The sequence below is a fragment of the Simochromis diagramma genome, unplaced genomic scaffold (genome assembly GCF_900408965.1).
Source record: "Simochromis diagramma unplaced genomic scaffold, fSimDia1.1 OVJJ01000373.1, whole genome shotgun sequence".
NCBI classification, from domain to species: domain Eukaryota; kingdom Metazoa; phylum Chordata; class Actinopteri; order Cichliformes; family Cichlidae; genus Simochromis; species Simochromis diagramma.
The window spans coordinates 121,818-146,173 of record NW_024387066.1 but is presented as its reverse complement, the minus strand read 5'-3'; the positions used below and the strand labels follow the sequence as shown (position 1 = coordinate 146,173).

Genomic DNA, 24,356 nt, shown 5'->3' with positions numbered 1-24,356 from the left:
GCAGCCTCCAGTGGAGCCCTCACTGCAGCCTCCAGTGGAGCCCTCACTGCAGCCTCCAGTGGAGCCCTCACTGCAGCCTCCAGTGGCGCTCTCTCCAGTGGCGCCCTCACTGCAGCCTCCAGTGGAGCCCTCACTGCAGCCTCCAGTGGCGCTCTCACTGCAGCCTCCAGTGGCGCTCTCACTGCAGCCTCCAGTGGCGCTCTCACTGCAGCCTCCAGTGGCGCTCTCACTGCAGCCTCCAGTGGCGCTCTCACTGCAGCCTCCAGTGGCGCTCTCACTGCAGCCTCCAGTGGCGCTCTCACTGCAGCCTCCAGTGGCGCTCTCACTGCAGCCTCCAGTGGCGCTCTCACTGCAGCCTCCAGTGGCGCTCTCACTGCAGCCTCCAGTGGCGCTCTCACTGCAGCCTCCAGTGGCGCTCTCACTGCAGCCTCCAGTGGCGCTCTCACTGCAGCCTCCAGTGGCGCTCTCACTGCAGCCTCCAGTGGCGCTCTCACTGCAGCCTCCAGTGGCGCTCTCACTGCAGCCTCCAGTGGCGCTCTCACTGCAGCCTCCAGTGGAGCCCTCACTGCAGCCTCCAGTGGAGCCCTCACTGCAGCCTCCAGTGGAGCCCTCACTGCAGCCTCCAGTGGAGCCCTCACTGCAGCCTCCAGTGGAGCCCTCACTGCAGCCTCCAGTGGAGCCCTCACTGCAGCCTCCAGTGGAGCCCTCACTGCAGCCTCCAGTGGAGCCCTCACTGCAGCCTCCAGTGGCTCAGTCTCCTGTGTCGCCAGTTTTGCTCATTCACTCCATGCAGAGAGGTAACTTGATTTCTACTCGGGGTACTTTTCATGGTTTAGCCACCGTTGGCACAGTTTGCCACTCCAGGGCTTCCCCAGAGGCTAGGTCTCAGTCCCCAGCGATTCTGGACCCCTGAAGTTTAAGCAGCCCCCTAAGAACTGCACCATGTTCGCATTGCCTGGGCAGAGTCAGTGCTCAGTGCAGCGCCAGTTGTCCTCATGTCAGCCAAAGGACTTCATGCCTGTTGGCTTTGTTTTGGCCTCCGCTGGAGGGCCCGAGGGGCCCCGTCTGGCCTCCGCTGGAGAGCCCGTCCAGCTGAGGCCCCAGAGGAGGCCCGGGGCAGACCCTGGACACGCTGGAGGGACTATATCTCTCGGGCGGCCAGAGAACACTTTGGTGTTCCCCCCGGAAAAGCTAGAGGAGGTGGCTGAGGAGAGGGAGGTCTGGGCTCCTCTGCTTGGGCTGCTACCCCCATGACCCGGTCCCGGATAAAGCGGAAGAAGTTGGATAAATAGATGGATGGACGTATCAAGTAAAAGACAGATCAGTGTGTGAGATATTCAAGTGCATTGAGCCAAAACGTCAGCAGAATCTATGTGAACATAATGCTCGTACATGAGCAGTTTGTTCAGTATGATCATGAACAGAGATGATATCTTGTGACCTTTTGTATTCAGACCTCACGTGTTGTCAAGGAGTGTAGTGATGATAAAAGATCAATGAATTACTGAATATAAAAGAACAAATCTGGAAATGAGAATCTGCAGATGTAACATCTGGAACACGGAGAGTGGAATATGTAATCAAATCTAACCGCTTAATGTAAAAAAACAGTTAACCTGGAACACCGGGGCTGTGAGCTTGGAGCTGACTGTTAGAGAAGCTAGCGACATCTCCGGAAAACATTGGAGCACTTTTGCAAACATTTTCTATGTTGACAACCTGACCTGATATGTGAAAACTATGCCACTACATTCTCAACTAAAACAATATTAAAAGTATAACTGCAAAAACACATCTCAACAATAACACATATTACTTTATTACAGCAACAGTTAAAGTGACAGAGAGCACACAGTGTGTTAGGACCAGTGTTGGTCAAGTTACTTGAAAAAAGTAATCGGATTACAGTAACGCGTTACTGCCCATCTCTGGTTAGGACGATTTGGAAGTCCAACATTTTTGTTGTTTGGAGACTTTAACTTATATATTGAAGTATGAAATATGATTATAAGGTAGATGGCATTTAGGACGTTCCACAGAAGAATTAATTTATTGTAATAATGAACTCTAATGTATTACAATCATGATAAAATATTCCTATAATTAGAGTCACCAGCCTCACGCCAAAATGTCCTGAGATGGGCCTCAGAGAAGTGCTCAGTACTAGTGCCAGTGTTGCATTTGAAAGGAAAATGTGAATTTGTAGCCAACAAAATGATGAATTTTATGTCTGACAGATCAAGAAAAGTGAAACACTAAAACTGATAAACATGATAACTTTAAAAATTCATTTTTGTACATAAAGTTATGTTAAATTTGTAGTCTTTCCGTCCTTCAGTGTCCCTGTGCTTTTGTATATCCTGGTTCTGAAGATTCTGCTGGTGATCTACCACAGCAACAATGAAGAAGTGGGCCTGACTTATCCAGACACTGAAGATAAGTCTAACACTTGAATAAGCTTCACTTTGTACAGCAGATATAAATTTGTCATGTCTGCTTATTTATATGAGGCAGGTTGCATCGGGGCACGTTGCAAGTCTATTGCAGGACTAACACACAGAAAGGCTCCAGCCAGATGGTGGATTTAAACCTGAGACCTTTTTGCTATAGGGTGCTGTTACCCAGCCCAGCCCACTCGACTTATAACCAGTTTCTTTTCTGCCACATAATGTGCATAAAGCTTCTCTCTTCAGAGTTTTAAAAACCAACCAAATATGTTGTTTCACTTTCAGTGTAATACAATTCTCTGGAGCAGCAGCTTGGTCATCTTTAGTTTATTTAATTGTCATATGAGAGAACAAGATGAGATACAGCCAGTTAGAAAACATGTAAACTATAGTTATGCAAGTGAGACAAAGTTAAATGTAACATATAGTGCTGGTGATTGAAATATTTTCCATAATCACTGAAAAGCAAGTTACCAGTATTCAGTCATTATTGTTCTTATTTATTATTATTACCATTAATATTTAACCAAATTTAAAGTCTGAACATTGTTAAGATGTTGAAAGATCGCAGCAAGTCTACAGCAGCTCTTGAATCAAAAGGAACACTCAAAGTGTACAGGTTGCTTTTTTTTCATTACATGCAATTTCTGCATGCAGTTCTATAGGTATGTCTTCATACTTGCAAGGTGAACTTTTAGGGATCAATTTACAGTGCAACATTTTCAACTTTTCGTGGCTTGCATAAAGATAGTCATAAACAGGCTTCTGATTACAAATTTCTTGAACATTCACATCACCAATGATGAAGGTATTCCTTGGCTTGCATTTAAGCTTCTCCTTGTTCATCAGATTATCACACTTGTCTTCTTTCTTCGCAATATGTTGAATTTCAAATAGTGACTCTTTCGGAGGCACGGACCAGACCAGAATGACAGAAGGCAGCATCAGTAGGAAAACGGAAAGTTTCGTCATATTTCTATGATAAAGAAAAAACAAACATTCATTAGAATAGGTATCGGTAAAGCTATATTTTTCTGCATATTTTAACAATTTTAGCACGACTGTACACTGAAGGAAAATACAAATATACTGGATGATGCTCGCCAAGGCTCCATTTTACTTACTTCCCAAAGAACTAAAGTTGGCTATAGTTGACTCACAGAGGCTGGCAGGAGTCGGCAGTCTGAGGCAGCAGTCAGTCTTCTGGAAGGACAGCAAAAAGGGAACTCTCTGAAACTTCAGACTGGTTGGAGTTCATAGAGTGTCCAAGTGAATGGGCCACACCTGCATATCTGAGTTTGAATGAAGATAAATAATTATTGAAACAGAAATCAGTTAAAGTCTGCTCTATGTGAGATATGCTAGTAAATTATGGAAAAATATCCATGCAAGAAAACTTCACAGAATCAAAATCATGTCATGTAGCCGAATCCATTTGTGAAATGTGGCAGTTTTCAGTTGTTTTTCTTTTTTGTGTGTGTGTGTTCACTTATAAAAGACAGATTTGAACACGGGCTAAATTCAAATTGGCCAGATTTGCTGAGTCTTCATATCCATAGTGGGTGATCATGTAACTTTATTCATGTTCATACACATAATCCCCCAACTTCAAGGCAATATATAAGAGAATGATTATAAATGTATTAAAAATGACAACAACTATCTGAAGGTTGCAAATCTGATTTGAACAGACAAAAGATTAGGACTACGTTGATTATGTCTTCATGCCTCCTTCCTGTTTGTATGTTTTCTAGAACATATCCGCTCTCAACCAATTTTTTCTGCTAAAAATGATGCAAAAGAGTAGATAATGCTGAAACAGGAAGTATTAAAATATTTTTAATAACAACACAAAATGCCAGTGTTCATTAATTTTATAGCAGTCTTAATAATCAATAGACTATCCTTTTGGTTCAATATCATCTTGCAGTTGTTTCTTGTAGTCCACAATCACATTTTTGCTTTTGTCTTCTGGCATTGTAGATCACTCCTTATATAATGTGAGTAATAATGTGAACTGTAGCTTCACAACCACAAGTTGTCACGCATTACTGTGGGCTTTATTGATTATGGAGTTATTTACAGTAATGCCCTCTGTTCCTTCTTAAAGTACCTAACATACACACATTCCTAATTTACCAACAGTGGACCAACTTTCTATCATTTATTTATTTATTATTCACTTGTTTATTTAAATCATTTATTCTGTTATTGTAAAATGTGTAAGAAATGTTTTTTATTGAGCATCTGGAACACCAAGAGTGACGGGCCTCCCGAGGGTCTGAGAAAGCTGATGTAGTTACTCAATGAACCGCACACCTTGTATACTCCATATAACATTTTTGTTGCACTTACCAATTGCAGCTTCAGTGTGATTATGATTAGATGCCACTATTTACTTGTTTACTGTAAACAAACTGTAAACTTTAAATCAATTTCCTGCCACTGAATCATTTGTTGTATTATTTGATGCTGATGATTTAGACTTGAAATTAACCTTTATTGCATTTATACATATGTGGGAAATATGTAAGTATATGCAGCATTAACAGAAAACAAACATAAAAATTAATGATAAAAATCTTTAAAGTTAAAAAGAAATAATGAAACAATTCTTAATTAAGTTCAGAAAACATCAACACTACAACAAAATATGGCAAAATTATAGATGTTAACACAATAATCATCTATAATAACCTTTATCAGAGACCAACCACATGTGTGCTGTAGTGGGCCAAAGGTGGAGGAGAGAATTCGTAAGTATCCCTTTACTGTGGAGACAAATTTAAATTTGCACCTATTCCTTCAGACTCAAGATATATTTGGTCATACCTTTATCATCTGAGAAGGGGTTCTCTCCACCAAAGAAGCAAAAACGTTAAGAAAAGAGATGACAGCATCTGGATAAAACAGGAGTGAATATTAGCACAGTAGGTGAACATGGGAGGAGATAGAGAAGGATTTTAAAAGTTGCCTTTCTGCTCGACAAATAATTCAAGCTAACATGGAAGCTTGAAAAATGAAATGAGTGACCTTAGCTAGATTTGTACATTTGATCTTGGAGGGGTGTGAGCTAGCACAACATAGACAGCAAGGAAAGTGATAGGAAGACAGCATCTGCAGACTGTTCAAGCTTCTTTTAATTGTGCTTTATTTTCTCGCATCACCTTTCAACCATTGTTTCACAAAACAGAAGAAGTCGGCAGTCAAAATCTCCCCTGCTTTATATAGAATTCCACTCACATCTGAACCTCATTAACCTCTACCATTGGGAAAACAGGGTAGACTAAATAACACAGTCTAGGCAAAGAAACGGGAATAAAATAATTTTTGCACTTAACAAACTCATTCACCCAACTAAACGGTTTGAAAAGTCAATCTCTGCACAAAATCTGACTCATGAGGTTATTTTATAGGAAATAAACAATTTTACACAAAAGAAACACCCCTTCATTTGGTTATACCCAATTGACATGATCAATGACATCATATCCTATATAATCAGGAAGTACTAGGGCGGCCCCTCCCACATACCTGTTTTACACATAGGACCTGCTCAAAGGAACACACAATGATAAGTATAACCAAATGAAAGATTCAAATCAACTAATGATGAAGTGACATTTAGCTTTAAGAACATTTGCGCTGCTGTAATGAATATAACCAATGCTACCACAAACAGACCCGGGATAGTATGCAGAGGCAAGGTTACATGTGCTGTGTTTACATTAAAGCATTATGATTGACTATAAGATAACAGAACACAAATGACAAATGGGAAATGAATTCAGTCCGAGCCACTTTGACACAAGGGGTAAGGAAACAATTCAATTCAATTTTATTTATTTAGCGCCAAATCACAACATAAGTCGCCTCAAGGTGCTTCATAGATACAGAGAAAAACCCAACAATCATATGACCCCCTATGAGCAAGCACTTTGGTGACAGTGGGAAGGAAAAAGTCCCTTTTAACAGGAAGAAACCTCCGGCAGAACCAGGCTCAGGGAGGGGCGGGGCCATCTGCTGCGACCGGTTGGGGTGAGAGAAGGAAGACAGGATAAAAGACATGCTGTGGAAGAGAGACAGAGGTTAATAACAGATATGATTCAATGCAGAGAGGTCTGTTAACACATAGTGAGTGAGAAAAGGAAAGGAAAAACTCAATGCATCATGGGAATCCCCCGGCAGCCTACGTCTATTGCAGCATAACTAAGGGAGGATTCAGGGTCACCTGGTCCAGCCCTAACTATATGCTTTAGCAAAAAGGAAAGTTTTAAGCCTAATCTTAAAAGTAGAGATAGTGTCTGTCTCCCGAATCCAAACTGGAAGCTGGTTCCACAGAAGAGGGGCCTGAAAACTGAAGGCTCTCCCTCCCATTCTACTTTTAAATACTCTAGGAACAACAAGTAGGCCTGCAGAGCGAGAGCGAAGTGCTCTAATAGGGTGATATGGTACTACAAGGTCATTAAGATAAGATGGGGCCTGATTATTTAAGACCTTGTATGTGAGGAGCAGGATTTTGAATTCAATTCTGGATTTAACAGGAAGCCAATGAAGGGAAGCCAAAACAGGAGAAATATGCTCTCTCTTTCTAGTCCCTGTCAGGACTCTTGCTGCAGCATTTTGGATTAGCAGAATTGTGTGTCTCCAGAAAAGTGGATAAAGTAAGGTGATTTGTATTTTTTATTTATTTATTTTTTTATATACACACAAACTTAACACATTCTTTTTAGTGAAGTGTTGTCATCAAGTTTTTTTCCTGATGCTGTTTTCTGTGAGTGAGCAGCAGCGCCCTCTGCAGTTTGTGTGTAAAAGCTTACAGCACCTGGTATTCCCAGGCAGTCTCCCATCCAAGTACTGACCAGGCCCGACCCTGCTTAGCTTCTGAGAGCAGACAAGATCAGGCGTGTTCAGGAAGCTACAGACTGCAGGAACAACTGCTGACAGTCTGGAAACTAAAGCCAGGAGATAATGTTGGTGCATCTTTCACCTGCTGATGCTTTCAGACACATGAAGTCACACTGAGCTGAACCGCAGTGATCCCATTAAGCCTTGAAGTTAACCGGATAAGACAGCGTTGTGTTTCACAGTAAAGGCCTCAGAGAGTTGTTGCTAACCAAAGTCTATCTTGTACGACCACACAGCATCTAATGACGTTTTGTAACCTGTCACTACGAAGGAGCAGTGAAATGATTGCTGTTTTAGCGCACATACACAGTGTGGTGATCAGTATAAGGACATTAAAGTGATGTTGCAGAAAGCTGCATCTGGTCAGAAGGAAAAAAAACAAACAAAAACAAAAAAAACACGCACACTTGGAAGACTTGGCCAGATTTGCACAAAGTGAATGGCTGACAGTGGACAGATACAAGGATGTGGATGGTCACACCCTCGTGCATTAAAGAGGCCGTTCACAAAACCAAACACTCAACAGACACAATAAGACAGCTGGTCAGTTTGCCTCACTAACTCATCTACACAAGGCGTGTTGTAGAAGTAGAGCAGGGCGATATGGCCAAAAATATTCATCACGATATACATTTGAAAATGTGCGATAACGATATAACTGACACGAGACAAAATACTTTACAACTCCACTTCATTTGTGCAAAAAAAACCCATCAATGTATTTACACTTAAATAAGCAGCTGTTTCATGTGCATTAAAGTTATATAAAAATGTAACAGTGCAAATGCAAATTCCTGGCTGACAGTTTAACCAAAAGGCGTTTCCAGTGGAAACTGGCCGACATATCCTCAGCACAACCATGTATAATATCCACAAAACTTAAAAAGAGGTTAAACAAACACACAATACAGTAATATTATGTTGAAGCACAGTACGTATCACTCCGCGAGGCTCCTGCCTACGATAGCCGTAATGCTCCGACAATCCATCAAGCGGTGCGGCTTCGTAGCTTAGCAAAGTCGTACTGAAACATTTGACAGATTTTCGAGCGCCGTGTACATAAAATCGTTTCAAGGTCAGTAAACACAACCAGAATTCATACAGTGGCTTGCAAAAGTATTCGACCCCTTGAACTTTTCCACATTTTGTCACATTACAGCCACAAACATGAATCAATTTTATTGGAATTCCAGGTGAAAGACCAACACAAAGTGGTGCACACGTGAGAAGTGGAACGAAAATCATACATGACTCCAAACATTTTTTACAAATAAATAACTGCAAAGTGGGGTGTGCGTAATTATTCAGCCCCCTTTGGTCTGAGTGCAGTCAGTTGCACATAGACGTTGCCTGATGAGTGCTAATGACTAAACAGAGTCACCTGTGTGTAATCTAATGTCAGTACAAATACAGCTGCTCTGTGACGGCCTCAGAGGTTGTCTAAGAGAATATTGGGAGCAACAACACCATGAAGTCCAAAGAACACACCAGACAGGTCAGGGATAAAGTTATTGAGAAATTTAAAGCAGGCTTAGGCTACAAAAAGATTTCCCAAGCCTTGAACATCCCACGGAGCACTGTTCAAGCCATCATTCAGAAATGGAAGGAGTATGGCACAACTGTAAACCTACCAAGACAAGGCCGTCCACCTAAACTCACAGGCCCAACAAGGAGAGCGCTGATCAGAAATGCAGCCAAGAGGCCCATGGTGACTCTGGACGAGCTGCAGAGATCTACAGCTCAGGTGGGGGAATCTGTCCATAGGACAACTATTAGTCGTGCACTCCACAAAGTTGGCCTTTATGCAAGAGTGGCAAGAAGAACGCCATTGTTAACAGAAAACCATAAGAAGTCCCGTTTGCAGTTTGCTACAAGCCATGTGGGGGACACAGCAAACATGTGAAGAAGCTGCTCTGGTCAGATGAGACCAAAATGGAACTTTTTGGCCAAAATGCAAAACGCTCTGTGTGGAAAACGAACACTGATGAAATACTACAACAAGTACAACATATAATATACAACATAACATACAACATATTCTTCAGTTTTAATATGTGACCATACTGTGCAGACTGCTGATGAGTTACACGGTTACATTTCATTAATCATTGTTAAACTAAAGTGGTAAGCAGTTACTTTATCCTTTCACTTAAAATTTCCAGGAAAAACACTACCTTGGCTACTTTTGTGCTTACATTTGATCTATGCTGGGTCACTACTTTTGCACTATAATGCTGCTGCTGACACCTTGGTTCACACTGACAATTAGAAAAAAGCTGATAGGAAAAGAAGGATAGAAAATGCCTGGAATTTAGTTACACTTGCAAATACTGCTTCCTCCAAACTGCAAGCATCAATAAAATGTTACAGTATTGTTTTCTATATCTGTGCATATATCCTTATTGGTAGTTTTCTCGAAATAGAAGATCTTCATTTTAAAAAAAAAATCTCTGATAACATTGCTGAAGCTAGCGCCCACCCCTGATAAAACTGATATATACTTACATCATGAAGCAGTTGATGTCTGGTTTCCGACAAATACAGTAAAGAGGTGCGTTCTCCCCCTCCATACCAGTGTTCTCATTCACTGTCCTACAACATACCACATAGGACCACATTAGAAATGACATATTACAGTAGAAAACATTATTACGACAACACGTTTTTTGGGGAAAATAACAGAGATTGAAACTTTATTGATAATTTGTCCAAGTTGAAAAATGCCCTCCTCCAAAAATATCATGTGACAACCTCATTGCCTTACAGAATTATGACATCACACACATGTAGAATCTTACCACCATTCTTTCCTTTGATCCTTTGAGCCTTAAAACCTATAAATAGTGGTGAAGAGCAACGACTTTTAGTCCGTTTCTCGCAGCCTTGATGTGTGCAGCATTGAACCGTTCGCCAGAAAAGCCTTTTGAAATATTTGGATCCTTTGCAATTGTAACTGTTTCCAGACCCAACATGTCTCAAACAAATCCAAAGGGACAAGAAGTTGACCTCTATGCTCTTCCCTGGGATGAGCCACTAGACTCTTCCCTTTCCTCTCTTCCTTGGTGTGACCAAGTGGAACTAGAGGAAAAGCGTTTGGAAGAAATGGAGGATGAAGCGCTCAGAAACACAGAGAAGATTAAGTTCTTGATGGAGGAAAATGAGCGAAAGAGCGCTGAACTAAAAAAGTTGTCATACCAGCTTCAAGAAAAGGAAGCTATTATTGAGGAGAAACAACAGGATCTCCATGACATGGACAAAAAGAACCAGGAGCTCCAAGGAAAGCTTGATCAAGCTCTGCAACAAAATAAAAAAGTCACCCAAGAAAAGATACAAGATGGCATGAAGAAGAGAGGGCTGCAGAGCAATCTCAGAGACATGGAGCTAATGTACAGTGTAGACAAAAAAAGGCTTGATCGCACACTGCAAGAAAATGAAAAGCTTCTCCAAGAGAAAAGGCAACAGGAGTTAAAAGAAAAAGAAATGCATTCCAAGCTTCAGAGCATCAAGCAACACAACGAAAGCTTGCAAGGAAAGCTTCATCAAGCTCTGCGACAAAATAGAAAACTCCTCCAAGAGAAGATGCAAGACGGCGTGAAGAAGAGAGGGCTGCACTCCAATCTCCGAGACATGGAGCTAATGTACAATGTTGACAAAAAAAGGCTTGATCGCACAGAGCAAGCAAATGAGAAGCTTCTCCAAGAGAAAAGGGAACAAGAAATCAAACAAAAAGAAATGGATTCCAATCTTCAGAGCATCAAGCAACAAAATGAAAGCTTGCAAGGAAAGCTTGATGAAGCTCTGCGACAAAATAAAGAAATCCTTCAAGAGAAAGAGCAGCTGGACAGAAAGCAGGGAGACATGGAGTGCCAACTCCAGCTCATGGAGGGAAACAACAGGATGCTGCAGGTAAAGTTCGATGAGACACTGCACAAATATCAAGACCTGCTTCAAGAGAGAGAACAGCTGGTCAGTAAGCAGAGAGAAGAAAAACTTCTTCTCCAGGAGTTTGAGAAGAAAAACCAAAACCTGCAAGGACTTTACAACAAAATGAAGTTCAAAGCATCTGAGCTGGAAGGAGAAAATGAAAAACTGCAAAAACAGGAGGCAACATCTAAAGTGCTGAAAGAAAGGTTGGAAGAAAAACAAGCTGAAATAGAAGAAGTGGAGAAAAAATGCAACAAGCTGCAGAAGCAAAACACCGAAACAATCGAGGAGCTGAAAATCCTCATCCTCGAGAAAAAGGTGCTCGTGGAAGAGCAGCTGAAGAAAAAGAAAAAACGCTTCTGCTTCTTCTGGAGGAAGAACACTCCTTCTTTCACTACTGCCAATGTCACCTCTTCCTCCCCCACCTCTGTTCCAGCTTAATTCCCCCCCCCTTAACTACCAACTCCTCTCCCATCTCCCTCCCCTCTTTTCACAGTCACCCCCCAACCAGTCCCGACAGTTGACTGCCCCCTCTAGAGCCTGGTTCTGTCATAGGTTTCTTCCTTTAAAGGGAGTTTTTCCTATCCACTGTCGCCTAGTGCTTGCTCAGAGGGGATTGTTGGGGTTTTCTCTCCTCCCTCCCTTTACTTTACATCCCACCCACCCCCACCTTTTCTTTTTTCTTAATAATTGAACAATAAAAACAATTGGCCGCTAATTAAATGTGTCAAATCAATGTCTTTATTCAAGAATACAAGAAATGGGTAATAGCTGCATGTGTGTTTGTGTGTGTGCATAATATGCATACTTTACGTGTTGGATCCAAATCCCACAAGGAATTAAATAAAACAAGAAGACAAACAAAAACAAATATTTCTCTCCCTTCCCAGGTCAGGAATCAGGATGAGGAAGAAATGAGGTCAGATCAGTGCAGGTTTTTGCACTACTGACATAAAGTTTCTGCTGATTAAAAAAAGTATGTCGATATTTCTGAAATACATTTGCAAACAAATAACTTTGACAACTTGTGTTTTTTCATAAAAGAAAAATCAGAGAGCAGAGCTGGTAAAACAGCTTAGCTCCGCAGGTTACAGGAGATCAGATGCCAAATACTTTTCATGACAGTCTTCGTTATTGCATAAATCTCCCCTTTTATCATTGATCAGTAAATCACTGCATATACATTCATCTAACCGTTATCATTTCATGAGTAAAGATTCTCAGATGACTGAATGGCGGTTTTAGTAAATGTTGAACTTTATTGTGATTTCTATTTTTAGAATCAATAGCACACATTTTGATTTAGTTTTGCAAGCTGCTGATTTCACACAGATCCACTGCCCAAACGTGCCTTTGAGTTTTTCATCATTTAACAAGAATAGGCTCAGGCAATCATTGTGTAATTAGGCTTTGGGAAGGTCTGGGGACAGGTATGATGGTGGTGGTTTTAAAGCACTGTGGCACAACAGCTTGACTCAGGGAGATGTTAAAGATGCCCGCTAGGACATCAGTCAGCTGGTCAGCACGGGCTCCGAGCACGCGTCCAGGTATATTGTCTGGTCCAGCAGCTTTGTGTGGGTTGACTTTAGTGAGAGTCCTTCTCACACTGGCCGTGGACAGGGACAGCACTTGGTTGTCTGGCAAGGGGGTGGCCCTCTATAGTCCGTCTTGCGTCCCATTTAAACAAGTGCGTGTTCACACTGCCCCTGGATGTCCTGGCCTCTGAGGTTAAGGTGTACGGCTCCTGGTTGTCAACTGACCAATTTATCATGGCAAAGCCTGTGGTGGACAAAAGATAAGAGGCTGATTATAAAAATGATCCATGCACGCCTTATGACCTACAGCATGTACAGTTAACACAGCTAAATGGCTGTGAAATTGTAAAATTACTTTTGAAATAAAGCTATTCAAAGTCAATTAACTGTGACTCTAATAATAGCAATGTTAGCCAGCAAACAAAACGTTAGCACTAATTAAAATAAGCTGCTAGGTGATGTTACTGTTTCAAGTTCTCTCATTGTTTGACATGTAGGGCAGATATTTTGGTGACACTGAGATTAGCCAGACACTAAACAGCAGTGTAATATCAACGCTAGATTAGATGTTTTCTAATCCGATAAAATGACATTATTCCTGTTTATAGAAGATGTTTGTCGTCTGTTTGTTTGACTGACAGGAACAGGAAATAGTGGTTGGAAATTACTGTTGGTGTTACATGAGGGTAAAGAAGGGCTTTAAGCACCTGGGTAAAAACTGGACCCATGATGAAACACTACAACAAGTACAACATATTCTTCAGTTTTAATATGTGACCATACTGTGCAGACTGCTGATGACTTACACGGTTACATTTCATTAATCGTTGTTAAACTAAAGTGGTAAGCAGTTACTTTATCCTTTCACTTAAAATTTCCAGGAAAAACACTACCTTGGCTACTTTTGTGCTTACATTTGATCTATGCTGGGTCACTACTTTTGCACTATAATGCTGCTGCTGACACCTTGGTTCACACTGACAATTAGAAAAAAGCTGATAGGAAAAGAAGGATGGAAAATGCCTGGAATTTAGTGACACTTGCAAATACTGCTTCCTCCAAACTGCAAGCATCAATAAAATGTTACAGTATTGTTTTCTATATCTGTGCATATATCCTTATTGGTAGTTTTCTCGAAATAGAAGATCTTCATTTTTAAAAAAAAATCTCTGATAACATTGCTGAAGCTAGCGCCCACCCCTGATAAAACTGATATATACTTACATCATGAAGCAGTTGATGTCTGGTTTCCGACAAATACAGTAAAGAGGTGCGTTCTCCCCCTCCATACCAGTGTTCTCATTCACTGTCCTACAACATACCACATAGGACCACATTAGAAATGACATATTACAGTAGAAAACATTATTACGACAACACGTTTTTTGGGGAAAATAACAGAGATTGAAACTTTATTGATAATTTGTCCAAGTTGAAAAATGCCCTCCTCCAAAAATATCATGTGACAACCTCATTGCCTTACAGAATTATGACATCACACACATGTAGAATCTTACCACCATTCTTTCCTTTGATCCTTTGAGCCTTAAAACCTATAAATAGGGGTGAAGAGCAACGACTTTTAGTCCGTTTCTCGCAGCATTGATGTGTGCAGCATTGAACCGTTCGCCAGAAAAGCCTTTTGAAATATTTGGATCCTTTGCAATTGTAACTGTTTCCAGACCCAACATGTCTCAAACAAATCCAAAGGGACAAGAAGTTGACCCCTATGCTCTTCCCTGGGATGAGCCACTAGACTCTTCCTTTTCCTCTCTTCCTTGGTGTGACCAAGTGGAACTAGAGGAAAAGCGTTTGGAAGAAATGGAGGATGAAGCGCTCAGAAACACAGAGAAGATTAAGTTCTTGATGGAGGAAAATGAGCGAAAGAGCGCTGAAGTGCAAAAGCTTACAGCACCTGGTATTCCCAGGCGGTCTCCCATCCAAGTACTGACCAGGCCCGACCCTGCTGAGCTTCCGAGATCAGACGAGATCGGGCGTGTTCAGGGTGGTATGGCCGTAAGCGAAAGCTTTGCTATATAAAGGGCAGTTTATACGTGGCTAATGTCTCACAGTTTGATACATATTATTGTGCCAAGCTTTATATGTTACAGCGAAAGCGTGCAGCTATTCGTTGTTAACTGCAGCTTCAACACTGAGCTGCAGAAATACTTTTCCCACAGTAACATCTCCATAATAACATATGTTAGACTATTATAGAACCGTGTGTTTTGTAATTCAAACATTTTTGTCGTTTGGAGACTTTAACTTCTATACAGAAGAGAAAACGTGTGCATGTGTCATCACAGCATGTATAAAAAGGCTGTTTCTGTGCTCTTCTTTCTCTTATGGCCATACCACCCTGAACACGCCCGATCTCGTCTGATCTCGGAAGCTAAGCAGGGTCGGGCCTGGTCAGTACTTGGATGGGAGACCGCCTGGGAATACCAGGTGCTGTAAGCTTTTGCACTTCCACACACAAACTGCAGAGGGCGCTAAAACTCTCACTACTCCTTCCTGTAGTCTCTAGTTTCCTCCTGCTTTCCTTGAAGCACAAAAGCGCCTCGCTGATCATTTCCTAGATGCTAATCAAGGAATATTTAAGGAATATTTCCTTTTGACAGTAACTACTATAAAACTAGAGCAGCACCTCACTGTCAATAACAGATTAAACGAACAAATCACAGTACTATTGCAGAGTATAACATGGAGACAAGTAAGTTAGAGAAAAAACAACAACAAGATGTGACATGTTGAATTTAATATAATTATAAAAAGCAGAAACACAGTTTTGGTTTATAGTTTACAGAACCACTGCGTCATATTCATATAAATGCACCGATCTGACAGACTTGCACAGGTACAAAGCAAAAGAAGTGTTGAGTTCATCTGCATGGAGCCTGAATGACCGCCTCAGCAGATCATGTATGTGGCATACGGCCAACACTGGACCAATGAGCAAGCTTTACCTCATCCCTGTCCTCTCATCTTAGTATTCATACTGAAGTTTGCATGTTATGGAGTTTTTGGGGTTTTTTTGTTGTTGTTTTTGGCTGTCATATTTTCCTTTTTAAAAAAACAGCACCTTGAAATATAAAAATGTGCTCGACAGTCCTGCTACTTTAACCACAAATCATTTCCTGAAACTTGGAAAGTGTCCCTGTTGCTGAAAATCACACATCTTCATCATATTTGGAGGAAGTGGCTTGCAGCTCTGGTCGGTAAGATGTTTCCCTGGAGGAGAGAGAAGGACATTTGAGAGATTGATGACTCACAAGAGTCTAATCACATCAGTGCAACCAGTGGTTACTTGTATTAGTTTATTAATTAGAGATGAACCGATCTGATATTAATAAAAAATGTAATCCGATCCATTAAATATCAAAAAAGCACCTCACAAAACTTGCAACACGGCATAACTCGGCTCATAACAGTAGCACGTCAGAGCAGTGTGCTCACATAGAGCAGCTGTATGTATTTGTAGCCTCGCTACCAAACCAGCATTTCATCTCCGTGGAAGTGATCCCAGAGAGAAGTAAAGCAAATGTGTAAGTTCATCTCTGAATGTTTGTAAAGCATTCCCACGTTAAGCTTAACAACCGATATATGGAGCGACTGCCTCTTCTCTCTCCCTCCCTCTCCTGCTGCTACTTCAGTCATGAAACTGATCAATGATCAGCTGATCGGCTTTTCTGTCGCCAGTCCGTCTCTCTTGTTTGTTTTTGGCCCACTTTGCACCAGAAAAAGGAAACCAGCGGCTGAACAACAGCAGCCCATTAAAGCTTGATAAGCTGTTGTTAGAATTTATTTAATATTACTTTCTACACCAGGAGCTGACGGCTGGTAACTGTGCAGGGGCAGATCTAGCAAAGTTTAGCCAGGGGGGCAGGTAGGGCATTAACAGGGAAAAGGGGGGGGGGGCACAGAGACATACTTTTATTTAAAATGTCTCGATTTTAATAAATAATTATCTGAATCTTACACCCAAAGTTTTAATCTGATGTAAAACGTATAGAAGTCCATTACTGTATATAGTAACTATTCAGTCTAATATACCCTAGTAAGCTGTAGTACTTTTTCCTTTGGGAACCATCTGTGCAGTCTGCAGTTCTGTTGAAGAAAGATGTTGAATCTATTTAATTATTCTTGAAAAAATAATTGATTTCTGTGCATTTTATTTCACACTGCATCAAATCAAAGTTGATTACGTCGATTAAGCATCATGAAGCATCATGAAGTGGAGGGTGATTCCCTGTTTCTTTTGGGGAGGGGGGGTTGCTGGGAGTTTTAGAACCCTATTAGTTAGGTTGCTTACTCTTTAAAATACCAGAATAGCGAGGATGGAGTAGTTTTTGTCACGACCTGCGGGATCGGCAAGGCGCTGATCAGCATCTCTTCACTCCTAGCCCTCCTTCTCTTCTCTTTTTCCTCTCCCTCTCCCCTGTTTTGCTGGGGCGGAGCTCATGGCGGGTTCACGCCCTCGGTCCACGCCTTCCCGGATCGTGCACACCTGGGCCTCATCAGACCAGCTGGTATATTAGAAGGAGGAGATCAGCTGTTCAACGCTGGATTGTTGTGAAGACTCTAGTCAGTACACGTCAAGCCCAAGTTTCGCATGCTTCCGTCTCAGAAAGTTAACGTGTGTCTCTGTGTTCTAGATTCCCCGGACCTGTCCCCATGTTTCCCCGTGTGGAGTGTGGAAGGAGTGACTGGTCACTAGCGGAGAGAGAGAGAGGTTGGAGTGAGCGCGTCTGTGATTCCCTTGTTTTCCCTGGAACCCTGCCTCTCACATCTTGTATATAGCACTATCCTCGCACTGTCTGTTAATACACTTGGTGAAGATCTTGTAAATAAACCATCTCTGTTAAAACACAACTCCGGAGTCCTGCGAGTGGATCCTCAGAGCAACCCGTGACAGTTTCAAGTTTATTAGATTGATCAGTATTGTTGAACTACACTCAACAAAAATCTAAACGCAACACCTTTGTTACTGCTCCCATTCCCCATGGGATGGACGTAGAGACCTAAAATTCATTCCAGATACACAATATAACCATCCCTCCCAAACAGTGTTCACAAATCAGTCCAAATGTGTGGTAGTGGGCACATCTGCCATATTGAGATAATCCATCCCACCTCACAGGTGTGCCACATCAGGATGCTGATCTGACATCATGAGTAGTGCACAGGTGTACCTCAGACTGCCCACAACAAAAGGCCACCCTGGAATGTGGCAAAGAAAGATGCCCAACGGATTTACTTTACCAAATTGACCATCCCAGCCTTGCCATAATGGTCCATTTGATTCACCTTTTATTGTTTATTTTATTTTCACTTACTGAATACGGGACAGACTTGACTGGGGGAAAGAAGGGGAGAAAGAAAGAGGGAAAGAGAAACAGCTGAGAAGAGGGACGGGGGAGAAGGGCAAAAGACAAAAACCAACAGAATGGGCAGGAAAAAAAAAAGAGAAAAAAAATGGATATATCAATCACCTGGATCACCTGCTGAGAAAGAAAAAAGAAAACAAGCAGAAGAGAACAAGAGTAATAGAATAAACAACATCACAATGATATATGGGAATATGACAATAAATACTAAATATTAAACATTATTGTGCAGCACATAAGATCAACAGAACACAGTGTGCTTTGAGGTAGGAGCCAAGAAGGGTGTAGTTTGTGGGTGTGATCACCCGTGTGTACACCTGTGAGCATGGATGCGCTTGTTTTTTTTTGTTTTTTTTTTTTTTAAAGGTTCCTTCATGTAATGATCTGCTAGAGGGTGTGGGGGGGCCACAGCCCCGTCCTCCAGGGCATGAAGCAGGTATGGAGGAGATCAAAGCTCCAGACATCCAGAGGCCCCCAGAACACAAGAGACCAAGGAAGACCAACAGAGGGGCAGCCGCGCCACTGTCCCAGAAAGAGCTGAGGAGAGTCCCAGATGAGGGCTCACTCAGCAGCCGCGGAGCAGAAGCCAGGGGGAGTTGCAGTGACGCACCCGTGAGCTCCGCCGGCAGCCAGCTGTGCCTGAGTGACCGAGCCCCAGGCCGAGAGGCCGGGGGCAACCCACCTCCGAAGTGGCCCGAGCGAGCCCCAGGCTCCAGGCCCCGATAAGCGGCCGCCAAGGAGTGAGCCGGTATGTACCTGGACGCCCATCCTCGGACACAAAGAACCACCAACGCACCGATGTCTGAGGGAGTCTGCCACTGGCAGGGGAAGTGGTGGTGGGGGGAGATAGACCTCCAAACCTTGGAGTGGCTGAGATGTCCCCAGAGAGGTGGCGTCTGATACCCAACCTGACATATAGACACAGACATACAGGCACACACAGATACAAACATCCATTCCCACCCTCATGCTCTCATATGCCCTTATGCGCCACTGCATTCTTAAGTAGCTCCTCCGACAAGGCTTGATCAGCTGTGTGATGGTCTTCAGGTGTGGCCAAACACCTGGCAGGGCCACACCCACCAGGCCTGAAGGTGCCTGTAAACAGGTGCTCTCAGAAACTCCGGCATCCACACACACACACAGATATACCTGCAAGCAGGGAGAAGGAGGGACAGCACACCAAAAACACACATGTCTATAACTGCTGGGTCGTTTAGACTCCTGAGCTGTGCACGAGGGGTCGACCACCCACTGGAAGGCCGGGCACTCGTTTTCAACCGTAATATACCTGATGTGCTCAGGTAACCTGTAGCGCCATGAAACCTCTGTCACACCAGGGCGCATAAAAAATGATGCTTTAAGAGACTGATGGGATCGGGCAGCAGGGAAAACATCCACAAAATGCTACCTTCAGTTTGACTCCCTAAGACTACCTAAACTAAGTAGAGTCATTACATGCTTGTTAAAAGCAAACTCTCATATAGTTTTTAATGTGCTTCTTTCATTACAATGACTAGATAAAGAATGTGGCCCTGTCTCTATTTAACACTGGCTACCCCAAAATGTTTCCAAACCTACAACCGTAACTTTCACTGAGAGATTTTTAGATACGGTTATTGAAGCTGTGGGGTTAATTTTTTAAGTAACACGAGACGAGAGGCAGCAGCATACATACAGAGCATCAGTGATAGAAAGCTAGGCTAACATAGGGTAGCTACCTGTTCAAGGAGAAGCATGTATAGGCCCATCTCAAGTGCCAGTGAACATCTAAATGATTCAGGGAAGACTTTGGAGAAAGTGCTGTGGGGAGATGAAACGAAATTCCAATTATGTGGCTTTAACTGACCTTTTGAAATAGGAGTGTGATGCAAAAAATAGCATCCCCGCAGTCAAGCAGAGAGATGGAAACATTATGATGTGGGCTACAGGACGACTTAGTCGGGGTTCCAAGCAGTCAGGAAATGTGACATCGTCAGACTGCAGGCCACGGATTGGCTTGTCAGTCGCGGCACTCAATGAGTCATGAGACGGTGTCTTTCACTAAAATCAAAACTGCAGTTTTTTTAAAACCCTGCAACAAGGCAAATAGCTGCACAACACCGTGGTTTCCAAGTGTGACAAAAAGCCACAGATACATCATCGCTGCGACGTCTTCCTTTGTTGTGGCATTCGTGTTGCTCATAAATGACAACATGGACATCGGGCCGCTTTGCTGTAATGACCCCACGCACATTAGGTGGTACTTGATTGTAATGGGAAATGAGTTGAGTCACAGCAAGCTGATCTGAGTATGTACTAATGGAGAAGTGCTATAAGATCACGGAGTGGTCTAGTCAGTCTCCAGACATCAGTACTGTAGAAAATCTGTGGAGGGAGCTGAAGTTTCAACTTTCCAAGTGGCAGTCAAGAAACTTACGGGATTTAGAGAGTTTCTGTAAGGAGCAGAGGGTTAATGTTTGTGTGTCCTCACTGTAAAGACTGCAGGTTACTGGAGCGTGTCGTGTCATGTTTCCTGTTGCTCTGAGGTGCGTCCAACAAATACACAAATCATTTACCACTAATAATAACACCTCCCCCACTTAAGTGTGTTCAACAGGAAGCTAAAAGTTGTTAGCTGTTAAAGTGTTCAAAAAACAGCAGGAGCACTAAGTTCTCCTCCTGCCTTCAGCCCAACCGTTGAGCGCGATGACAAATAGAGCCGCAGAATTTTGCTGCTGTGTAATTAAATTGAGACGTGGGGTCAAAATTCCCACCTAGATTGAGTGAGATGAAATAGAAATCGGCTCTCCTCTAACTGACTTTATAGAAATAATTACAGAAGCTGCATTTATAACTGTTATTAAATAACAGCAGCACACGAGAACTAAAGTGTAATCCCAGCACATTTCGCTTCGCTTGCACTGATTCTTTAGAGATGACGACTGTGGTGGGTAATTAAGGGCAAACAATATACAAGTCGCGTGAAAAATGGAGGCTGCATTACCTTTCCAAAGCTTCCTTTCCCGATGGCCCGCAGTATCTGGAAGTGGTCAAAGTTTACTGTGGAGAAAATGAGAAGCAGTTAGTGAGAACGTGTCAGTTTGAGCTGAGCTATAAAACAGGGAACATGACATGTACAGCACTGTGCAAAAGTCTTGAGCCATCCCTCATTTGCTTCCAGGGATCCGGACTTCCCTGTAATCTTTAAAGTGGTATTAAGGAATAGCTCTCCAGGCTTTTTAAAGTGTTTCTGATTTTTAATCCAGGGCTTGTATTTGACCACTTTTTGTCTGTTAAGACCCTTCACACTAATCTCTGAAACATTCAAACATAAACAGACACCTAAGTCAGGGAAAGGACCAGAAAACTTAACAAAGAACCAATTTTAAATTGTATCTGTACACATTTACTTGCAGCCTATTGCAAAACAAAAGCCCACATCATTTGTTCTCACTTCTTTAGTTGAAGAATGCAGTTAATAACACCGTTAACACAGACTGACCTGGCAAAACACGAAAAAATAAGGGGGTGGTTCAAGACTTTTGCTCGGTACTGTATGAGAAATGCAAATGTGCACTTCACAATGTATCGCTGCACTTCGGCAGTACTGTGAAGATCAAATGTTTTTTCCTTCCCGATGCATGTGAAAGGTTAAGACTTACATCTCCAAATGTACTGGAACTGATTTGAACCAGAGGACTCAGCCACACTGTTACTATGTACTGCATAAACACGTTTACCGATGAAGGTAAAGCAGACGCTGTCCTGACTGTGTGGCTAAATTTTGTGCTGAAAGCATCAAATCAATTGAATATGCTTAACTTGCTATGAGAGGTTTTTACTCCAAGTGTGACTTTTTCTGGCTTCATACACCTTTCAGGGTCAAATTCAAGCACTTTGTAAGCACGTTTAATGTCCATTTTCAACATTTTCCAGCACATTACCATAAAAAGGATGCATATTTCACTTCGCATCACCTGAGTAAGAGCACGTGAAAGGCCAAATGAATAAGTCTTCTCATCAGATATTGATGCTTCTTTCTTATGTGACACAAAAAACAGGAGGAGACAGATCTTTGCTTGTGTTGTTTTTTAAGTTCATTCATTCAAAACTAACTGTAAGACGCTTAACTACATTGCAGTCTGTGTTATTGTTGTAGACCTAATTATCACCTTTAAAGTGTTTGTTGCTAATAACATCATGTAGAGTAAGACAGGCATAGAGAACAGCACTGACTGGGAGAGGCTTTGAACAGATGACATACTCAGATCAATTCAACACTTTAGACTTTAAAAATGCACAAGCGTCTTTCAAAAACCCATTTATTTAATCTATCATCATTGATATTATTATGTACAGTTATAATGTACTGTTCATCTCCCTTAAATAAACAGGCAGCCTTAAAGTGTGAAATAGTCACTTGTCTACTGTCTCAGTGGCTGATAGTGCCCCACAGGCCTCAATGTCAGCTTGAAGCCATTATGTTTCAATTGTTTAATGATAAACAGATTTTGAATGAAAGCGAGGAAACTTCGCTAGCACAAAAAGTGCCTATTCTTTCTTCCCATATGGTTCAGTCATATTACCGTCATTTCCCCCTAAGCTGTTCCCAAAGACACCAGGTTAATACTTGAAAAGGCTGCAGCGATACACAAAAATATCATCAATATTCTGTTTACTTGGTGACAACGTCGCTTTTAGCCTTCAATCAGAAAGCCTGACGTTGGCTAGTTAAGCATCGGGCTAACGTTTTAACGCTTTCACTTGAGGGAAGTAACTCGTATTACTGCTACTGCTGTGTAATCTTGGTTCAATTCACAGCATATTCTACAAGTTACCCTGCAATAACTAACTGTTAGAATAGCGCCACCGTATTGTATCGCACTGAGTGCACTTCAATCCTTTATCCCGCGAGTTTGCTAGCTAGCAAAATAATAATACCAATTTTAAAACAAATAACATGTGTAACGTACACACTCGAGAAAATTATTTACTAGTACTTACGCAACTCCCCCGTTGTGAAAACGTACAAATCCTTCTTGTATTTTTCCTTTTCCAGCAAACCTCATTAAAACGGCCTCCAGGCACATTAGCGCACTCACCCCCGACTGATCAGGGAGGGGGTGGGGGGTCACACATTGAAACAGACTAACGTGCAGAGGTACAGCCCAGGCAGACAAATGTTTGCTTTTAGACTTTGCGACTCGTTTTATTTCTCTATCTGATAAGAAAAACTATTCAATCAGATAGTTATTTGTGGTGAATGAAATACGGTTACAGTTGTCAAGAAGTTTTAAGCACCAAATCCGAAATTCAAGCACTGCAATATTAAAATCCAATTCAATTTCTTGTTTGCTCCGAAATCTACGACATGACTATATACAGAAAAGCTTAACATGGTATGCAAAAAAAACCCCGAAGACCAATACAAATACATGAACAAAAATGTTTTAACTGTCAGTTATGTCATTTTAAAATTTTCCAAAACTAACATTTTCTTTGATTGACCTGATATTAAATTGATTAGGGTCAAGTTTAGTGTGAACAATATTACACAAACAAGCACGTGTTTGCGCATGCGCACATATTAGAATCCCCTCCCATCGCTTCTAATATGTGCGCATGCGCACATATTAGAATCCCTTCCATCGCTTCGATCGCTTTGTGACGTGATAACTTTGCTTTGATCCCAAAACCTATAACTAGGAGCGTCACCTGTTACTTTATGCTTAACGGACGTTGACCTGCAGCAACAAAACCCTTTGAGAAGTTTTGAGAGCAATTTACGAGAGAAACCAAAACAAGTTCAGTTTTGTTTCTCACCAATTCACAGCGCAAACAGACACATTCCACCATGTCAGCCAACCCATCCTTCGGCTCAGATGAGCTTGGAATATCTAAAGGGACCATTTGGGAGATACCACGTGGTGGAGGCTTTCCTTGGAGAAGGAAGCGGTGGTTTGTAACGAAATGTCGCGATACAAAAAACAACAAAACTGTTGCTGTTAAAGTCAACAAAGCGACCCTGAAATTCTGCTCCAGGCAAAACTGGAAATTTTCATCCTGGAGCAGCTACGACGCTTGGATCCAGACAGGTGCAACATTGTGGAATGGAACGGCTATTTCCTCGATGGAGAGCGCATTTGCTTGAATTTCGAACTCCCGCGACCAGC

At 42.1% G+C, this 24,356-nt stretch overlaps 1 protein-coding gene, 2 long non-coding RNA genes, 2 other non-coding genes and 1 pseudogene across 5 annotated transcripts; 2 read left to right on the top strand and 4 right to left on the bottom strand.

The window, feature by feature from the left end:
• Window positions 1-3,318: 3,318 nt before the first annotated feature.
• Window positions 3,319-3,924, bottom strand: LOC120742138. The gene is made up of 2 exons (XR_005697782.1): window positions 3,572-3,924; window positions 3,319-3,423 (listed from the first exon to the last, which is right to left on the bottom strand). It is a non-coding gene; the product is annotated as an uncharacterized LOC120742138 (long non-coding RNA).
• A 3,336-nt stretch (window positions 3,925-7,260) lies between these two features.
• LOC120742146 lies at window positions 7,261-7,380 on the bottom strand (annotated as a pseudogene).
• Window positions 7,381-10,218: 2,838 nt separating this feature from the next.
• LOC120742131 (trichohyalin-like) lies at window positions 10,219-11,741 on the top strand. Its single transcript, XM_040045272.1, has one exon. It carries the CDS (start codon window positions 10,242-10,244, stop codon window positions 11,718-11,720), a length of 1,479 nt encoding a protein of 492 aa, XP_039901206.1. The 5' UTR covers window positions 10,219-10,241; the 3' UTR covers window positions 11,721-11,741.
• Window positions 11,742-12,512: 771 nt separating this feature from the next.
• Window positions 12,513-14,145, bottom strand: LOC120742133. The gene is made up of 2 exons (XR_005697774.1): window positions 14,039-14,145; window positions 12,513-13,058 (listed from the first exon to the last, which is right to left on the bottom strand). It is a non-coding gene; the product is annotated as an uncharacterized LOC120742133 (long non-coding RNA).
• Window positions 14,146-14,717: 572 nt separating this feature from the next.
• Window positions 14,718-14,836, bottom strand: LOC120742145. The gene has a single exon (XR_005697789.1). It is a non-coding gene; the product is annotated as a 5S ribosomal RNA (ribosomal RNA).
• Window positions 14,837-15,155: 319 nt separating this feature from the next.
• LOC120742144 lies at window positions 15,156-15,274 on the top strand. The gene has a single exon (XR_005697788.1). It is a non-coding gene; the product is annotated as a 5S ribosomal RNA (ribosomal RNA).
• The last annotated feature ends 9,082 nt before the right edge of the window (window positions 15,275-24,356 follow it).